The sequence below is a fragment of the Leptosomus discolor genome, chromosome 3 (genome assembly GCF_034619465.1).
Source record: "Leptosomus discolor isolate bLepDis1 chromosome 3, bLepDis1.hap2, whole genome shotgun sequence".
NCBI lineage: Eukaryota > Metazoa > Chordata > Aves > Leptosomiformes > Leptosomidae > Leptosomus > Leptosomus discolor.
In genome coordinates this window covers 52,911,966-52,932,301 of record NC_141393.1, presented here as the reverse complement: position 1 = coordinate 52,932,301, position 20,336 = coordinate 52,911,966, and the positions used below count along the sequence as shown (strand labels likewise).

At 53.8% G+C, this 20,336-nt stretch overlaps 1 protein-coding gene across 1 annotated transcript; it reads left to right on the top strand.

Annotated features, from left to right (window-relative positions):
- Window positions 1–262: 262 nt before the first annotated feature.
- Window positions 263–10,907, top strand: LOC147415862 (uncharacterized). The gene is made up of 2 exons (XM_086463480.1): window positions 263–740; window positions 10,732–10,907. The coding sequence occupies exons 1-2, from the start codon at window positions 263–265 to the stop codon at window positions 10,905–10,907; spliced, it is 654 nt and encodes a 217-aa protein (XP_086319606.1).
- Window positions 10,908–20,336: the final 9,429 nt, after the last annotated feature.

Genomic DNA, 20,336 nt, shown 5'->3' with positions numbered 1-20,336 from the left:
AAAATACCTACAGGATCTTGTCTCTCCGGCTTTCATCAGTGAGCAGCATCAGAGAGAGACGGCTGAGGAACAAAAATGATATCAGTCAAAATCATTCCAGCACCTACTTTTTCCCAAGGAACTTCATGCCCATAGGGGTTTGCTGCGGGCATTCCCAGAAGTGAGGACCAACATACCACAGATGCATCCCTACCGGATCATGTAAGAATTTGCAGATGAGAAACCTACCCCAGCAAGACCTTCTCTGCCCCATTTGCTGTACATGGTTTGGTGTAAGCACGGCAATTCTTGCCTCTTTCTCTCCCTTTTAAATCTCTTGGGCTTGGAGATCTCTTTCCTCATTGCAATTATGATTATTTGCAACATCAGTGCCATCAAAGATTGGAGCACTTTCCTCTCCCAGATCCTCCCCAGTGTTAACAAGACTCTGAACTTGGTACAGCAAGTGGAAGCCACCACCAGCTCAGTGGTAAGTGTCCTCCAGGACCCTGAGCAGGACAACTACCTGTCCAATAGCCAGTCCATGAACTCCAGCAACTTCACAGCTGGCCTGGACCACTTGTTCCAGTACTCGTACTCAGACAATGACCAGCTTTACAAGGAGTATAAACCCCCTCCTCGAGACGCCATTCCTCTGCCCAAGGCTGTCCTTTACCTTCTCATGGCAGCCCTGGTGGTGGTGGCAGTGGCGTATGCCATCGTTGGGCATCTCATCAAGGACCTCATTCACGATTTTATAGGTGAGTGCGGGCATCACGCGTTGTGTGCATGTGGTGAGAAAAAGCCTGGTGCAAATCCTGGGGATGCTAGCTGGTGTCTCTCCTTTGATTTGGGGGGTTTTTAGACCAAGCCATGACCCTTTCATATTTACAAAAGTGTGAGTTTATCTGGTATGTTGGATTCTCCAATCTGAGCTGTATGGTGATCAGCTTCCCAGAGAAAATCCTTGGGTTTAACCCCCTTCCTAAAGAAATGAGGCTTGTGCGTGTGTGTATAAATGTCTATGTGCGTAAGTCTGTGCTGCTGAACGACTGTAAAATCCATTGGCCAGTTTCAACTGAGCTTGGATTAGAGGTCTCCGAAATGAAAAGTTTCATGGCAAGAGCATCTTTCAGGCAAGATACCTGAGCACAGGATAACAACCTGCCAGTGCATTGTGAAAGAAAACCTGCCATATGAGCTTAACCCTTATCAGACACCAGTGAATCCACAAACTCCTAGGAAACACAGCTCAGCAGTCTGGCTCCCTTGTACAGCACCTAGCACGACCATCACAGGCTCTGCAACAAATCTATACAATGATAGCCCAAAGAGTGCATATTTTTATGAGGTTTGGCGTCCCGGCTCTTTCGTTTCATCCTATTGCTAATGAACAAGGTCCCTTGTCTTCAGGGACAAGAGTGCAAACGCTGTGCTGGCTGCAGCTGCTGAGGGCAGGCAGAGGTGCAGGTGGAGGTGCTTGGCTGCTTACGGCAGGCCCTCAGTGATACTCTTGCTGTTTGCCCAGTAATTTGTCAGTCTGGTGGTGCCATGGAGTGCAAATGTGCCCAATTCCCTCCTGAATCCCTGGTAATTTCATCGCCTACACCCCGACAGCCAGCTCGCCATGTCCTTTTGGGGGACAGGGACCTGATGCAGCAAGCTAGTGGCAGTTTTCCAGCTCAGATGGGGGTCCAGGAGGGATCCACAGAGGGATTTAAGCTTCTGGCTCCTGCAGATGTGCATACCCCCCCTGAAAGCTCTGGAGAGCAACGTCCTCTGCAGGAGAGCGGGGCTGAAATCTCTTCGCACACCCCTTACTCTAAGCCTGCCCCCTAGACAGGGATGAAGCCCTGCAGGGTCCGTCTCTGCAGTAGGAGGTAGGTCACACTCATCTGGAACAAAATCCACGTGTTCATTCACGATTCCCTTTTATTTCCTTGCTTCTGGGACACAGATACACACTGGCCAAAACTCTGACTGATGCCTGCAGGGCGGGCACCATCTAGGCCTTGCTGATAGGAGGGCAAGCCAAGTCCCTTGGGCAGGGGGTCATGATCAGGCAGGGGCCAGCATATATGGACACAGGTATTTGGGGAGAAGTTATTTGGAACATGAAAGGTCGAAACTCCTGGCAGGGAGCAGTGCCTAGGGTCTCACATGAGGCTCATCCAGGAAAACAGCAGGGAGCTGCTGCTGAGGAGTCTTTCTTCACCCCAGCTGGAAGGGAACAGATACTGTCTTAAAGCGTTAAATATAACACTTAATCAGCAGCTTGCTGGGACTGTAATGTCTCTGGGCTCTGCCACTCATCTGATTTAGCGTTGCCTTCCCAACAGAGGTAGGCAGTAGGGACAGCACCTAAAAATATATGTGCTCCTGCCCTGAGATGCTCAAAGGACCATGACAGAGTGGGTTAGAAACCCCCCCGAAGCAGTTTCCAGACACAGTGCCCCCATGGAACAGACAACCCTGTCCTAATGTCTTGGGTCCCTGATGCAGGAGAGCATGGATGCAGGTGCTCAAAACCACCCCCTGGGTGGGTACTGCCAAGCAGGGCCAAAATCCACGTAAATGTCATTCCCCCCCCAGGCAGGGAGTGAGGCTGAAGCTGTGGGTGGAGGCACTCATGCCCCTGCCATGCTATTTCCAGCTCAGCACCAATGCTCCCTGGTGACCTTGGGCACCACTGGCTTTTGCCTCTGTGGGGGACAAGGTCGGGGGGTGCCCCTTCCCTCGCAAAGCCCTTTGCAAAGGGACTTCCACAGCAGGGGCCATCTTTCACAGTATTGCAACCGTCCCAGGGCTGGACAGGCACAGGGACAGCCCTGGGATCTGCCCACTTTCTGCCACTTTCCCAGCTGAATGCCCTCGCTGAGGGCAGAGCAACACCACTTCCCCAGGTGGAGGTGACATCTCTCTGAGTTAGGGTCATAAATCCAGATGTGAACTTCTGCCCCATCCGGATAGGGAGAAGTAATTTCCCAAATTCCGGCAGCACCCCTCAGTGCCAAAGGCTGCCTCCAGCTCGTCCTATTTAGTGCTCCAGGCCCGTCTTCACACCTTTTATATGCTTAAAATTAGCCAGTCCCCAGAGGGGAGCAGATGAGACCATGTTTGTTAACAGTGCCAAGCAGCAGGCTTTAAAGAGAAGGTTTCATTTGAAAGAGTTTGCATAAAATGACTTCGGGGATAGGACAGAGGGACCGAGGGATAGTAAATAAGAAGCTGGTCTATTAGCTGCCTTAACACAATGCCTGGAGTTATATAGTTGGCAGCAGCTCCAACCTTTGCTATCAGTGTTTCTGGGCTAATCATATTTAGAAGGATACAGAGAGAGATGGAAATAAGATGCCAAAGGGCTGGAGCCTGTTTCAGGGAGATTAAAATGTGAATAGTTAATCGCTACTTTAAACAGTCACTTGGAGACATCACGGATGATTTTGACTCCTCAATAACAGCTTGTAGGACATGGCTGGGGGAGTCAAAGCATCATTCAGCCCCGTGTGCTCATGGGGACCATGAGAAGCAGGCACTGGGCTCAGTTTGGGATGATGGAGGGGCTCTCGGGATGCTGCCAATCACTTCCCCTGCAAAATCTGAATGGGTATTTGAGACACCGATACCTCTCTCACAGCTGCTTCTTAAAAATTCAATTAGAGCTTGTCCAGGCATCCCCGGGGGGAAATGAATGCTGCTGTGACGCTCAGTAGAGTGGGGAGGAGTGGAAAATGGAAGGATGCATCAGAGGAGAGGGAAAGATGTATTGTCAGAGAGGAGGAAAGCGGAGTTCCCCTCCAGAGCACCTGCATATGGATAAGAGAGCTCTGAGAGAGCCCCTCTTCAGCTCTTCCTGGAAAGACCCGGCCAAGGAGAGCTCAACATACCTTAATTTCTCCCCAGTCCCTCCCTGCCTGCTCTGAGCCAACAAAGTCTCATGTTTGTGACTTTCCCAAAACTCATCAGCCATCTCTGCTTGGGGATGGATGCAAGGCCCCCGAGGCGGGAGAAAGGCTCCTGCATGAGCACAGCTCAGACCCAGCTACCAGTTAAGACAAATTGGGTCGAAGCATTTGGAAAGCAGCTTAACTCGGGAGCGCTGGAGATCTGCCAGAGACGGTGCTGCGGCGAAGTGCCGGCTGGGCAAATGACAAGCCTGTCGCCAAGGTACGAAGCGCCTAATTACTGCAATCCTTGGGAATCAGCCCACCCTCCCTCCTCTGTCCCCAGCAGTTCACTGAATATTGCCCTTATTTAAACACAAAAAAAAAAAAAAGGAGAGAAAAGGGGAAGAAAAAGTTTGACTGGAGACAGGGATGTTGCCATGGAGACTCTGGCGCGTGTGGTCCCCCTGCATGGGAACCACACAGGAAGGGTCTGTTGGTTTGCTTGGGAGCTGATGCTTTGTGGGGAGACCTTTGTCAGTGTCACCTAGTTCAGTCAAGGTCTCCTCTGCGTTTCTAATCTCCAGAGGAGACCTTGGGGAAACTTTTCCTGCCCAGCTGCGGTAAGGCAGAGTAGGCTCGCCAATGCCAGTGGCCCTGTGCTGGTCGGTGACTTCAGGACTGCTCAAAACCCTAAGCCATTCTTGGACCAGGGTCTTTTTTTCTTTGCCCTTTTGACTCATCAGCTGTATTTTTATTTTTCAGCCTTATCTCCACACGCCACATTTCAGGCTTCTTTAGGAAAGCGTCTCCTTGGACAAAGAATCTGTGCATGAATGTAGTGTTGCTGAAAATAGCTACTGGGTGATCCTGCAGGGACTTGGGATCCACTTTTAATTGCTCCCATGCAGAACCACAGGGCTCTTAGGATAATTCAGCCCATGGCAGGGATTGCAGATAGCATCTCAGGCCCATCAGAGAGGACTTATATCTTCTTTTCGGGCTCTGTTTTGAGGATGATTCATTTGCCTCCCAAAGTTATGGGAAAAGAAGAGATCACGTCAGGTTCCCTTCTGTTTCCCCACCTCAGTGCTAACCCACCTCTGACACTAACGCCCCTGCCTCAGTTTCCCTTTGGTGTATAGGGGTGCATTAGGGGGTCCTTAGCCACTGTTTTAGGGGTGTTGATGTCTAGCAGCAGCTGCCGTAGGATGACTTTCACTGGGTTAATTCCCATTGCCAGCTACTGTAATAACAGGCAGATGCCCCACCCCTGCATCCGACCTGACATCACTGTGGCTGCGGGCTGCAGCTGTCAGCCAGGCAAGTGACCACAGAGGTCTGGCAGTCTCACACTCCAGGACAGCCACTTTCACAGCCAAACCTTTGAAGTGCAAAGCCCAAGCAGTGCAATGGCTTCTGGCACAGGCTGCTGGGGATTGACTGACACTGGGCACAGCAGTGTTTCCATTCCTGCCATTGCGTGGTCCAGTAATGGTCTGCATCAGGTCCCTGGGACAAGGACCATGCCTTTCTACTCCTCTGCAAGTGCTGGTCTTCTTTGAGCTGAGACCAAGCAGGGCTCCTCACCCTCTGGCCATCTTCACTCTGCCTCCATTGTGAACATCTGAGGCTGGAGGATGTGGAGAGCAACTAACCACCCCCAGGAGCATCCCTGCCTCCCTTGTACCACACCTGAGTCATCACTTCTCTGAGATCCACTCTCCAGAGAAGCAACGCTGCCCGGTAGATGGGACTGGGATCAAATGCAGGCTTGGTCCAGGGTTATACCTGTGCAGAGAAACTGTTTTTAAGACAGTATCATAATTAATTGGATGCTTTTTCCATGTCACCCCCTTTCCCCATCAGACCTCTCATGCCGGTGACAGCTCTGCAGAGAGACAGTGTCCATCAGCAAAGCAGTGTGCTTGTGTTGCTCACGAGGCAGGACAGTTCTGACTTGGCCAGCATAACTAGCCTAAGAAATTTCTGCAAAACAGGAAAGAACAGACTCTTACAGCAAGTTAATTTAGAAAGACATGAATCTGGGAGGGAAAGGGGGACTTCTTGCTAACAAATCACTAGTGCCAGAGGCAGATAGAGATTTTCCAGCAGAACGAACTTGGGAGATATCTGATGATTTTGCTAATGAATAAGCAGAGTCTGTTCTGCAAATGAGACAGATACAGTGTCCAGCTGTGACTGCTACATTGTGTCAAACATGTGAAGGATACCCTTGAACTCACGTCTGTTGGGGATGCTTTGGCCAGAGCTGGTCCTGCCTTGCTGCAGAGCACGAGGCGGTTGATGGGTCGGGGCCTGTTTCACAGAAAGAGATGCTTCTGCTCCTGCTGCTGGGAAAAGGGATTTTTTAGCAGCTGTTTTCACACCCAGCTCCATTTAAAGCAAATAAAACTAGAGCACGAGTTTGATTGTTCATCTAACATGTTTCCCCTTCCGTTGCTTGTTTCCATCTGTGCAGGAACTGTGAATGTCTCACTCACTGTGTTGTATTTAAATTTCAGCCCTTTCTCCCACGTCCCTCTGCTCTTCTGTTAGGGACATCTCTTCCAGGGGCTGAAGTGTTTTGTGGACATCCCACCCTGTCACCAATGAATGCAGGGGACCTGGCCACCCCACTGGGATGAGTCTGGGTGTAAACCATCCCTGTGCCCCAGTGCACACAGGCAGCAGGAGGCTGCTCCTTGCTGCCTGCACTGTAAGGGGTTTCCAAGCAAGGACCATCCTTGCTGGTACGAGGAGAGGTAAAAGACACTGTGAAATCTGAGCGGCCTCAAACAGTGTTTTTCTGCCCCCAAAAACACAGCACATCCCAAGGGTCCTGCTTCCAGTGATTCTGTCAAAGACTTAGGCAGAGCCAGGGAGGCGCAAGGGTCACTTTGTGCCATGTCACTCTGCTATTCAGGGAGAGATGCTATTCTGCATCTTCTGATTTTCCCAGTCTACCCTATCTCCTCTCCCCAGCTGCTTTGGATCAATTGCTCCTTATCAATCTCACCCCATCTCAGCACTTTCCATCTCGCCTTTCACCCTGCAAGACCTCAGCAGCCACGCTGAGCCTTGGCAGTGCCTGGTGAGCAGGGAGAGGTGTCTCTGGATTAGATGCTGCTCCCCCAGCCTGGCCAAGAAAGTCACTTTGTCCTCTTCTTTTATCTGAGGCACTCATACATGCTGGTGTGCATGCCCTGATTTTGCAGCACGTGTTACAAGCTCCTTCCAGGGGCTGGGTAGGGATAGGCAATGTTTGTCCTTACCTCCAAAGTGTGACTGTCCTAGGTCCGGGGGTGCCACTGCCCCAGGAATGCACCATGGGACCCCTGCTCACTCCAGCTCTGCCCTTGGGTCCCAGGTCCATTGGGTGCCCTGGTTCAGCCTGACTTTTCTTGTCTTCTGGCTGGAGCCTGTGTGAACCTGGTGTGGACTTTGCTCCAAAAGAGGATTTAATTTTCCTCTCGGTGACAATTGTGTCCATTTCCTGTTGCACATGCAGACCCCCTGTCAGATGTAAGGGATGGAGAGAAATACCTGTCATGGTGCTAAAGGCTTCAGCTACCTTCAGCCGATCACCACCATTCCTCAGCTCCTGGCCCTTCACCACTGTCCATTACCTGATTACACCCCCCTGCAGGGCTCATTTTCTGAGGTTTCTAACGCACGCTCGTGCATGACAGGAGGTTGTGCATCCCATCCCCTGCAAAGGTCCTTCCACGTCAGAGCAAGCTTTAATCCCATTAGGGCCAAAGATGTGCAGGTCTTCTCTCTCCGCCCCCTCATCCCTCCCAGACATCCCGTGGGGGACCCTGGAGGACCCCAGTTTCTCACTCACAGGCTGAGAGGAGCATGAGGGAGAAGCTGGGGAGGAGTGTGCACAGCCAGGACAGAGCCAGCCAGCGGTGGCTGTCAGGGGAGACAACGGCATTGACATTTTTATGGTTGTTTCTCTAGGGTCCTGCTGGCAGGAGATATTCTGCCAGCTCCACTGGGCCTCGCTCTCCTCTTCCACACGTGGCAACACGCTGAAGTTACAGGCCATAAATGGCCACAAATAACGTGTAATTGTGTAATTACTTCACTCCTTACTTACACAGTCAAATCATAAAGGCATCGCAGTAAATACCCTCTAATGACAGCCTAATTACATCTTCCTGCAGATTACCGGGTAATTAGATCCAGCAGGCTCCAGAAATAATTCCCAGGAAAGCAGCAGTTCGGATTAGTGTGTACAATCCAGCCCGCTCTTACCCAGGAGTTAGACTGCGGCAGCCTCACACGAATTGCCTTCCCCAGGCACCCCAGCCAGCCACATCCCCTTTGGTGACAATGCACTGTGACCCTTTTCCCACGGAAACAGCTTTTGCTGAGCCCCTCAGTGCTCTCCCAGAACACCCATCCTCTGCATTTCTGCCTTTGCTATGGTGCTACAGTGCCATGCCCAGCTCTTGCTTCTTCTGTTGCCTGCAAATGTCCCCAAGGATTCATCGCTTGACCATCAAATGCCACTTCCCCTTGCTCATAGGCATGCAAATCTGTGCTCTTTGCTTCCCATTGCACACAGCAATCCTGACTCGATGGCTCCCGGGATATCTGGGGACCCATCACCTATTTTTCTACAGGTTGTTCCCATTCTTCCCTGCCTGACCAGCCCCTGCTCCCAGTGGATTTTTATGGCTGACGTCAAGGAAAGAAAGCCAAGACCTTTAATAGCATTTGTAGGAGGCAATCTTGTTATTGTCTTCCGGATCCTCCTCATACCAAGCGGCTGTGTGGGGGCTGGTGCAAGTCTGGGAGGTCTAGGGGACAGGATGGGGAGGTCCAGCTGGCGTGGACCCAGCCCAGGCTGCAGGGCCAGGGTGGGAAGCAGCCAGTGGAGTGTTTGACTTTGGTCTGAATCCAGTAAATCCAAGCAAAATGGAGGCTGTAAGGGAAAAAAGACCTAAATGAGCCTTCTGGGCTTGTCTGATTTCCTCAGGGAAGGGTTGTGATGAGGAGTCCAGGCTCCTGTGGGGGCTGTGGACCACGCAAGTGAAAGCTAAATGCCCTGGCTGGGACTTGGAGCAGACCCAGGGCTCCCCAAAAACCTTTGGACTACATCTTTGCTGAGTTCCTCGACCACTCTTGCCAGCGCTGCGGTAGTTGTGGGGACTGTGATGTTCTTCTGCCCTTCCCGTCACGTAACTGTCAGACCCCGCTGGCGTGGTGATGGAGGTGAACAAAAAAAGAAAAACAAGGAAAAACAGCCGTTCTCTGGACACATCACCTGCACAAAGCATGGTGAGAGCTCTCTCCTCCTTGGAGCCTGCACTCATGTCCAGTCAACCCATGCCAGCAGCGAGGCATAACCCCCTCTGCTCCCTGCCTGGTCCCCATGGCAGGGGTGGAAACCCACCGTGGCTCCTCTGTAGCATGAGCATCACCCCAAAAGCCATGCACTGTGCCCTTAGGGATGGTGTGGACAAACAGCTTCAGGCTGGAGAAGTCCAATATTGCACTGCAAAAATGACAGAACTTTTGTGTTTTCTTCATAAAAGAAGGAGAAGCTTTGGGGCTTCCAAACAAGCCTCAAAATTTGACCTACAGTGCACACACTGAGCACAGGGGGAACCACAGGTCATTCCCATCTCTCCTCTCATGCCTGCAGCAATGTCTGGACACCACTGGTGACCCAAGAATTTAGATCTTACTCTCCCTTCACACCTGGGATCCCACCCCGGAATTTGCCATCATTCAGCCTCAATTTTGCTGCAAAACTTTTTTCTGCAGCCCACGAAAAAGGCACCATCTCACTGTGCTTGAATTTCTCTGGCCCTGCTCCACCAGGCAGCCTGTGTCCTCCACCAAAGAGCTGCAATTGAAATGCCCCACAGGTACAGAAAAAAACCCATGCCCCAGAGGAGAGAAATGTTATTTCTAGAGAGTGATCCAGTGACAAATAAGAGGAGTCCCTCAGAAACAACTAAACCAGTCCTGTTCTTTTGTCTGCCTCCTGACAGCCATCTTTATTTTGAGAGCAGGTCTGAGGAAAAGGGATCCTGGTGCTCCACTGCATACCATCGCCGGGTCCTGCCTGGCCCCAGTGGGCTCCTTTCCTTTTGTCTGGGTTTCCCCAGCTTTGATTTCCCTATTGCTGGTGCCTCCCCATCATGGCTGGGCATGACCTTACACTACTCAAACAGCCAAATTAAAAAAAAAAAAAAAAAGATATTTGGGAAGCAGCACCACCTGCCTCCACTGAGCCACAGCCACTTGTGCTGCAGGAGATGTCTCGGTCACACCCCCATTCAGCAGTAACCACTGTATTTTGGAGGGGCATCAGCCACACCCCCAGTTGTGAGTGGACAGATCAGCTCAGAGCCACATCCTGGAACTCCAGTGGCCTGTCAGAAGTGCAGCCCCAAAGCTGCCCATGAAGGGTTTGAAGCCCTAGCATGGCTGTGATACACTCCCATGGCAGATAAGCTGTGACCCAGGCCATGCCTCCAGCCCCATTTGGATGTCACATGGTTATTTAATCACCCCCTCTGTTTCTGACAGCAAAAACCTGCTGTAGGAAATCCATTGCTGGAGAGCCCCGATGCACACTTCGCTTTAGAGATACTTCATTTTCATTTTGGGGATTAGCAGGGTGATTTCATTTGCCTCATTTCCAGAAACCAGCAGCCTGAAAACCAGCCCAGAGCTAGGAAGAGCAGAGACCCTGGTACTAGGAGAACAGAGGGGGCTGAAGGGGCAGGGGTGGGCAAGGGACCCTCCTGGGGCGTGAACACCCAGAATGAGGGGAGTGATTTACCAACCAGCTTTGACTCTGGGAGGTAACCAGGGTTTTGTTTTGTCCTTTTCCCTCCTTCAGACTGGATCTTTGGCCCCAGCCCGGATGACAACAGCAACAAGAGTGACGTCAACTGTATCAGCAACAGCGTCAATGAGATGAGCGAGATGCCCGAGGCGCCACGGCACCGGGACCGCCACCCCCAGGACGTGGTCATTGCCATCGGTGAGACCTGCCACTTGCCACAGCAGACGTGACCAGCGTGGTGGCCGGGCCAGGCATGATGGAGCAGTGTGATGGAGCGGAGAGATGGAGCAGAAGGATGGAGCGGAGGGATGATGCAGCAGCCACCTTGCAGGACCAGGCAACAAGAGGAAGGGATGGGCAGACCTGGCACCACAGAGCAAAGCCCTTCTTGCCCCGGTTTTGCTAACCCCTAAGGACCTTGCCAGGGTGGGTGGCATCACCTCTTCTCCCTGGCTGGTCAGTCCTGCCCTGACATCTGCCCATGGGTTTCTGACCTCCCTTTCTTCCCTGTGAATAGAAAAAAAAAAAAAAAAGCAAATGCAAAATACACCCACGAAACAAAGCTCGCAAGAGAAATGAGCCAGAGAGGAGCCGGGCGGTTCTTTGGCATGGGGATGGGGTGGTGAAAACAGGCAAAGGAGACAAGGAGGCTGCATGAGAAATGTGAGTGTCTGCATTTCTGGGGACAGATCCAGGATGCAGCAGGGAGACGGGGCTGCAGCATGAGCTGGGAGCTGAAGAAAGGCACTGAAAGGTCAGTAGGGGCCAAATCCAGCCTGGTACACTGATGACCTGCCCAGGCCATCACTCTTCCCCTTAATTTTGCAGCTCCAGCTCACGGCCCATTCAGCAGGTGCGTCCTGTGGCTCTGGGACAGTGGGGTGAAAGCCCCACCTCCCCAGGGACCCTTCCTCCCCTGCGCCTATGGCCAGGCCAGGGCCACCACCTTCCCTCCACCAGCAGCTCTGGTTGAGCCCAGCATCCCCTGACCAGGAGAAGCCCTGTTGGGACACAGCATACCCCATTCTCCAAGGAATGTTGCTGGAAGTGAGGGCAGGGACCCACCTGCAGGAAACCCCAACTCCTTGTGGGGGAAAATAGCCCCTATATGGCATCCCTGAGACTCGTCTCAGTGTAGCCACCCACTTTTCACCCCCAAACTAGCTGCCACCATGAGGTGGGCTGGCTCTGTCCTGTGGTCAGCCAGATGTGCATGCATGGATGGAGAGGGGAAACCTCCCTTGTGAGTGCCTTCCTCTTCCCTGCCAGAGCTCCACCACCCAAAACTGACCTTTTCTCTTCCTGCCACTTCTCTGTGCCCAAAGGCATCCTTTCCTGTTGCTAACTCTAGGCAGATCCCCACTCCACCCTTTTTAAAGGGCTCAGGGGAAGCCAGCAGCAGCCAAGGTTGGGGGCAAGCTCCCATACCAAGTGGGAAAAGGTGATGGTTTCCTCAGTATTTTAAGGCCAGCTCTTGCCCTGCTCGGGGTTTTAAACGAGGATCCATCATTCTCCATATAGCAAAGTGAAGGCATCAGGACAAAGCTGATTCCTTTGTCCAGGTGCCTCTTCCTTATGAACATCCCTTTGATTTACACATCTTCCCTGAACTTAAAAAAAAGGCTATATGGATGGCCCAGAGACTGGATCCCAGGAAAAGGCAAGTGGTAATGACTTCCGCCTCTTCGTTTAGGGATACAAGCCCTGCCTTTCCCAGTCTGAGGTACCCAGCCCGCTCCCAACAGCAGGGGCTAGAGCATCATTTTTCCCTTCTGAAAGCAGTTAGGGAAAATGGATGTGGTTTCAGTCTCCTGCTCTGATGGCTTTTAATGAGAGCCATTACCAGCAGTCCCACCTAGGGCTTTGACAGCTTTGCAGCAAGCAAAGGTGCAAACCTCTCCCCAGTAATTAACCATTTCCAATCAGACACACCATTGCTGCCACCATCATGTTTCTCTCATTTTTTTGGCACTGGTTTTGTAACACGGCTGCTCTAGCAGCTGCCAGCCCGCTCCTGTGCTGGCGCTGTCAGGGGGAGCTGGGCAGTGATGCTGCAGCAGCCAGGGGGAATGCTGGGGAGTGATCTCAGGTCTGTCAGCCCCTGGGAGCGGGGCTGCAGCACTGCAGCTGGCTGTGGGCTGGGGAATCTGTGAAGGTCCAGATTCCTGGGGGATAGGAGATTGTACGGGGGGGGGGGGTGGGGGGGGGCAAGGGCTGGTTTTCTTCCTCCTCTGCCCCTTCAATATCTAGAGGCTGGGCAGCAGGGTCACTCAGGTCCCCCTGGCCGCTGCTGTGGAGGGATGGCAAAATCATATGTCCGGCACGGATGCTGCTTTCAAAGGGACTGGTCCCTGCCATGGGGACATACCACTCACTGGGCATGACCAGTGCCCCCATGGCTGTAGGAAACAGCCCCAATGGCTCTTCTGTGTCAGGGACCCATCGCCCACCAGCTACTGGAAATAAGGTGGAGGCTTCCCTGAGGATGGAGGCAGCCACCTCCACTCCAGCCGGATTCTTGCTCCCTTCCTGAGACATCTTGGGCCCCAAATGACACGGTTTGAGCCCGAGGAGACAATCCTGCACCAAGCAGCAGCTCACACCCAGGGCCAGCATGGCTGTCACCCACCACAGGCCACTGTCGTCCAAGCACGAGGAGAAGGAAGGAGCCAAGCTCCCTCCTGTGGCCACCTGCACCAGGGTCCACCAGGCTGCTCAAAGCTGGGAAGGAGCCGGCAAGGAAGTGCCCTTGGCCCACTCCACTCAGCCTCCTGGAGCCAGGACCCGTATTTGAAGCCCTTCTTTTGCAGGGATGCGAGGAGGGAACCTGATGCTGTGTCCATCCCTGGACAGACCGAGCCCCCGGGTAATGTTACAGAAGTGTGCATGGCGGCAGAAACCACCAGCCATCTCCCTGAGCTGCAGGGTCACACCTGGTCAATGTCAGGAACCAGGCTGGCACTGGCGCTGTGCAGGTGCAGGTGCTTTCTCTACTGACCCTGATGGAACCTACCACATGCCAGGGGAAAAGCACAGAGGACAGCAGTTTCCCACACCACCTTCCTTTGCATCCCCCCATCCCTGCACCATTGCCGTTGTCTGGCACCTGCCTTCCCCCTAAATTTGTCCCCAAACATGTCACCACACACCACACTAGTGCTGAGCTCTGAGGATGCTTTGCAAGCCTGTCGGAAAGTCAAGAGAAGCCATGGAGCTATTTTGCCTTTGGACACTGGAGGCAGAGCATGGCTTTTGGCTGAAAGCAGCCTCCATCCCTCCAAGAATTCAGTGGCTTTCAGTCCAGCCACCCGCCCCTGCAGCTGGACTTCAGCACCCTCAGAGGACCTCTGAAGCAGCATGGCAGGACGAGACCAGGTGGCCTATGGAGGATGCAAGGATGGGGAAGAGAGAGCTGTTTGGGGGCTGCTGCAAATGGTACACCAGCCTCATCTGCTCACCTACCAGGACACCCTCTACCTTCTGGGCTGACCCCCCAGCCGTTTACTTGTCCCCCACATCCTCCAAGCAGGGGACAAGGATCTGGCCATCCAACGTCAGGGTCCCAGAAAGAAAGTCCATGGGAAGAGGTGCTTGGGGCTGCTTTACCCAGAGGAGGATTTGGGGGATGCTAGGAGGGAAGGGGGCTGATGAGAGTCCTGAGCTGCTCTGACTGCTCCAGTCCCTGCACCTCTTCAGTGCAGGAAGTTGCTCTTTAAGTCCCTATTTCCTCCCCTAAGCGCCTTAGGGAGCAGGGTCGAGAGATGCTGTTGCTTTTTATAGCAGCTATAATCCTTGCTGCTCACACTGCCTGTGCCCTCCTGCCCTGATGCCCGGGGCTGAGCCTCCAAAACGGGGGCTGCTGCCCAAAAACTGCCTCTAACGCTTTTGGTTTCCAGCATCACCTCTCTCCCGGGGCACAGATCCTGGCTGGGGCTTGTTCCAGACTCAAAATCACTTTGCAGAAGGCATTGGAGGGTTATGAGTGTTGCACCCCTCTCCCAGTCACAGCACTCTGATAAGGAGGGACAGACAGATAAACGTACAGAGATGCATGGATGAGCAGAGGAGCAACTGCCTAGCCTCCCTGCTCTGCTCCGAGACTTGTAGAGCTGGAACCAACCCCACAGCACAGCCACGAGAAAGTCCATGAAAGCAGGAGGAGCTGGGTGAGGCTGGAAGTTTCTTCACTTTCTAATCCCCCCCACCTTTTACAAGAGAGAAACTGAGGCAGGGAAGGTGTGAGGAAGGAGCAGAGCGCTCCTGGCCCCACAGTGCAGGAGCAGAGCCCTTTGCAGGGCAGCCAATGAGCTTTAAAGGCTGATGAAGCTGCATGCTTGGATGTAACCCCCAAGACATGAGCTTCAGCGTTTTGTCAGGGTGGTTTTTGTGCTGGGGTGGCTGGTTTCCCTTACCCAGGCTGTACTCACAAAGGCAGGGATGTCATTTGGGCCATCCAGGCTTCATCCCTGGGGATGGAGGGGACTGGGGAGAAGGGATGCAAAACGGGGCAGTGGAAGGTTTGGTGGGGTGGGAGCAGGTGCCCGGGAGAGGCATATTCCATCTCCCATCCCTGGTCGCCAGCACTGTTCCCTCATCCAGCCCCATTCCCTTTCACCCCTCTAGGACCACAGCTGTCCAGGGGGGTCAGTAAGCTCTGCAGCTGCTTCGCTCCCATTAGGGACATCCCTCTCTAGTCCTGCTCCCACTCCTTCCTCACTGGTGTCCCCAATGGGGACGTATCCTGACATCGCCCTGAGAGGTGACCATCAGCCCTGGCCAGGCAGTGTCCCTGCCCTCCCCTGCCAGTCCCTGCTGCCCTCCTAGCTGCAATTTCTCTCTTAAGCAGCTCAGCTTTTAGTTCTCTCCAGTCAAAAGTCCCCTTGACTCTGCACCCTGCCAGGGGGAACCCAACACATCTTTTAACCTTTTACTATTTCTGTTTTACTGCTACAGCAGATGCGATTTTCTCTGGCCCCCAGGACCAAGGGGTCTCACAGGAGAGGGTAGCATGAGAAATCCTGCCTAAAACTGTTCGGACCCTGCCTGCAACACTTTCCCCCTGCTGCAGGTTCTGCCCCCTGTCTCCCACAGCCTCTTTGCAACACATTTGCTGTAATTTTCGATTTAAATACCCTACACAAAAAAAAACCAAACTCAAAACAAACAAACAAACAGAGAGGTTCTTCTAGGTCAGGTTGCACTAAGTCGGTGAAAGCAGATTAATTTCTCAGAAGAGCAATTCAGATTTTTCTTCCCCTCCCCACCGGGGACCTAAGCAGAGCTAGCAGGCAGGAGGCAGTGACAGGAGCATATGCAGCTTTTGGTGTGACCCCTGGGGTGGCATTGAGTGGGGCATCCCCAGGTCCCAGCCCTGTGTGGGAAGTGGGGGGACTCTTACCAAGTGGTGGGTCACACGGGTGGGAAGGAGGTGGCACATCAGGGACCCTGATGGGCCAGGGTGGGTGCCCATCATCCAGGGAGGAGAAAGGGGAGAGCTGTGCCACCACTCCCTCCTGGCACCCTGCCTGGGCTGGAAGGGGGCATAGACGGAGAACCAAGCCCCAAACCTGCCCTCATCACCCACCCATGCCCACACACCCACAAGGCCCTGAGCAATCACGCTTGTTTTTTCACTCTCAAGGAGTGCCAGGAAGCTCTAAAGCAGGAGGATTAGTCTCCAAAGCAAAGGCCTGGCCCGCTGCCAGACTGGGCAGGGAACAGCCCAGGGAGGCATTTTGCAAAGGCTGAGCTTGCTCCTGGCTTGTGCTCCAGCTTTGTCCCCATGTTCAACCAGTGTCTTGGTCAGTCGGCTGCTGACACCAAGTGCAGAATCAGGGGAGAGCTCAGGGGGGGTCCCACAGGAGGGGGAGGCAGAAGGTGACCATGAGGCTCCCACTTGATACCTAAGCCACCCTGCCTGGTGTACCTTCTCCAGTGTGTAACCTCAGAAGGTGGACACTGGGGGACATCTCTCACTTCTCAGCTGCCTCTTTGCACAAAACCTGTAGGAGGTTCCTGTCTTTGGAGACCTGTAACCCTGAAGCAGTGGGAAGGAAAAGCTGGAAACTGTCTGGAAACTCAGGACACACCTAACCCTCCACCGGAGTGGTTTAACCCGGTACTGAGGAGTCCTGGGCAGGCCATGGGGAGTGGGCTGGGTGAGAGGTGCTGGCCAAAGGAAAGCCGGGTGATGGGGCCAGGCTGGGTGCCAGGTCCCCCAGGCCTGAATGCCATCTTGAACTGGAGGTGGTTTTGGTGTTACGGGGCTCTCCCTGGTGATCACCACTTTGCTTCGACTGGCACCAACACTTCGGCCTTGCCCAAGAGACCGTTCTGGCTGCCAGAATACAGCAGGCTGAGAGCAGGGCTTGGGGGCATGACCAGCCCTTCCTGCCCCATTTGTCGGGCTCTCCTGCCCCACGCTGCCTGCAAGGTGTCAGGCAGCTGAAGCCCAGGGCTCTGCTTGCAGCACTACTCCCCATCAAGGCTTACAGAGAACCATGGGGTGCATGGGCCCAGTGCTCCCCTAAGGGCTGGGGCGGCCTGGAGGACCCCCCCCAACTGCCACTGGTGTCACTGGGTCACTTCATCACACTGCTCTGGCTGAAAACTTTCTCTCGAGGGGTTTGATTTTCAGGCAGTTCAGCCTGCAAAGCAGCTCATGCTCAGCTTGGGAGAACTGGTGAGTGGGATTCCATCAGCCCTGGGTTACACTTGCTTCATCTGGACTTTCTCTTATATTTTCATCTCCAAGCAGTAGCTGCCAGAGGCAGGACCATGGCAGGGAGGTCTGAGACAAGCATGTGCTTGTGCACAGCCCCCATTTTAGAGCAGCCCCAAGCAGCCCTAACACAGTTTGCCTCCCAGCATCTGATCCCTGAGCGATGCACAGGGTGGCACATGGGACAACAGGGAGCATCCCTCACACAGCACCAAGGAGGGTGGGGGTGCCAGGATCCGGCCCCATAGGCTGCACTTGCACCCACACATCTCCTGCACCCGCTCCCCGGGACACCCCACAGCGATGCACCCCATGCCAGAGAGGCATGGGGTTGTGTGGGGCCATGGGGCTGCCAGACCAAAGGCCACAGTGGTTGGCAGAGGGGCTGGATGCCACCTCCACTCCAACCATAGAGACCAGCCTCTTCATCCCGCACTGGGAAAAGGTTATTGTCACGCGGCCTCCCCGCAGTAACTAAACATAAATTGCTTAAATGGCTGCAGTGCTCAGGGGACAGGCCCTTTTGGAGCCGAGCTACATGCAGGGAGGGGAAAGCCTGGGGGGGGGGGACGACAGACACTTTTTAGTAATTAGCAAGGGGAGCTATTAAAGTGTTTTACTGCCTCGTTAAACCAGTCTAATCTCTGTGTATATCTTAAAAAAAAAAATGCCTTGCTGGTGTTTTTATTGTAACAGAGGTGGGTGTTTTCTGTCACTGGCTGGGATCCTGCCTGCTCTATCTGCTTGTTTTCTTACCTGATGCCAGCAGTGAACAGCCCAAGAACAGCCCAAGGGCAGCAGGGCCAGGCAGATCACTCCTCCTCAGGCAGCGGGGAGGAGAGAGCAGCTGCAGATCTGCGCTGCAGGCTGTTTCCAACTCATGGGTGCCCTGCACCCCATTGCTGCACTCACCTTTCAGCAAGATGGAGAGCCCTGGGGTGTTCCCCCAGAGCGGGTTTGGGACACGTTGGCTTTATATGTGCCTGGGCAAAGCCTGGACATGGGTGACCCCCTTGTCCAGGCAGCCCAGAGACAGGACAGGGGATGGCAGGAAAACTGAGAGGTCTCATCCACCCCCCGACCTAGAAGGGCTGCGATTTGGTGGATACACAGATTTTGGGACTATGGGCAACTTAGGCTCCCGTCAGCTAGGCTGAAGAGTCCATGCCCAGGGGAGCCCCAGCAAAGTCTCATCTGCAGTGATACAGAGCTGTCCAACCACAGGGGTCTAGGTTTGGTAGAGGAATGGGCTGGGCATTTTGTTCCCAAGGTTTTCTTCATTTATTTTTTACCTCAGCCCAGCAGAAAATGGGGAAATCCTGTTGAGCCCTGCTGGCTCCAGCATCCACCTCTTCATCTCCAACAGCTCACAGTTTCAAAGCCAGAAGCCGGAATGGATGCTGAGGCCGGGATGGCAGGGCTGGATAAGCCACTTGCGTTTGCTTTGGAAAGGCTGATGTTTGCATGAGCACCAGCTCCAGTGGTTTTAAAGCGACCCACCCAAGAGCAAATCCCAAATCCTCAAATCAGAGCTGTGGCTGCTCCCACCCCGGCCTGGGCTGGAGAAGTCTCTGTCCTATACTTAGACCCAACCCGTACGTCCTGGGTGGAGGAGGCCACTGGAGCCAAGGCTGCAGCTGCAGATCAAGGGAAGCAAACGGAGACCCCAGCATGGATAACGGGGCTGGCAAACACCTAGAAAGATCTTTCTTGGAAATTTGGGGCAGGAAGGGTGAAGCTGCTGTCTGTAGCTGGAGACATAGTTCAGCTGAGCTCAATATGGCCCATCTCCCAGAAGTCCGATCTCACCCAGCATCCTCACTCCCAGCAGATGTGCTCTGGTACCTGGCTGCTTCAGGAAGCGTGACATATGTGTCACCACCCTGACATGAGAAGGGACGGATCCCTGGATACGTGGTCTGTGCCTGTTTCAGGACTGGGGCTAAACCTGCCCTGCCTGCAGAGCTGCCAGCAGCTCCAGGGCATTTCAGCCTGGAGCCTCTCCCCTTCCCCTAGAAACCCCCGTAAACTCAGCAAAGCACCGACATGTGGCCTGGGAGAAATGCTATCATTTATTAAGCCAGCTATTTTTTGTTGAGAATTATTTAAACAGCGCTGGAGGACTTACCCTGTCTCCACCAGGGGCCCTCGGCTGATTCATCGCATGCAGGGCTAGAAGGAAAGCGGGGGACAGCCAGCCTTGGGGGACATGGTGGCTCAGTGGCAGTGGTGGAGCTACACAGGGAGCCAAGCACAGCTGCTCCAGGGCAGGCAGATGCGATGCTCATGTAGGGCAACCTGGTCCCGGTTTGCTGAGATTCCCCAAAGTCCTCAGCAGGTGCCATCTCTGGGAATTTTGGACATTGTCCTGCTCTCCACGTCCATCCAGGGAAGCCCTGAGGATCTGCAGGGGAAGGGAGAGTGCTCGGGGATCTCAGTGCGGGGGGTAATTTCCACTAAAGGTGTTGCTTCAGAGACACAAAGCTGAACCTGTCATACACTCGACCACCTTCCTAATCACAGCCAGGTCACACCTCACATCTAGAAAGAGTCACAGCCAGTTCTCCCCTCTCTCTTGGCTTCCCATTGACAACAGGAGATGTTGTCCCCACTCCCACCACCCCAGCAAGGAAAGAGCCAAGCTGCAACCCATGTAGGAAGGGGAACGGCTGCGCCATGGTGAGAGAAAAGCCATCACAGCACTTGTCCGGGAACAAGACGCACCCACAGACTGTGAAGCCAGGACCCTCCAGGTTTGTCCATGCATGTAGAAGAGCCCCTCTCCTTGAAGCAGGGGGCTGTGGGATGCTCACATCCTTCCCTGCATACTCTGGTGAAGGCAGCAGGTCCTGCCCAAGCTCTTACACAGCTCCAGCTGCAAGCCATGCTCTACAAGCCAGCAAGGGGTGTGCTGCAAGGCATGGTGGGAGGACAGTTA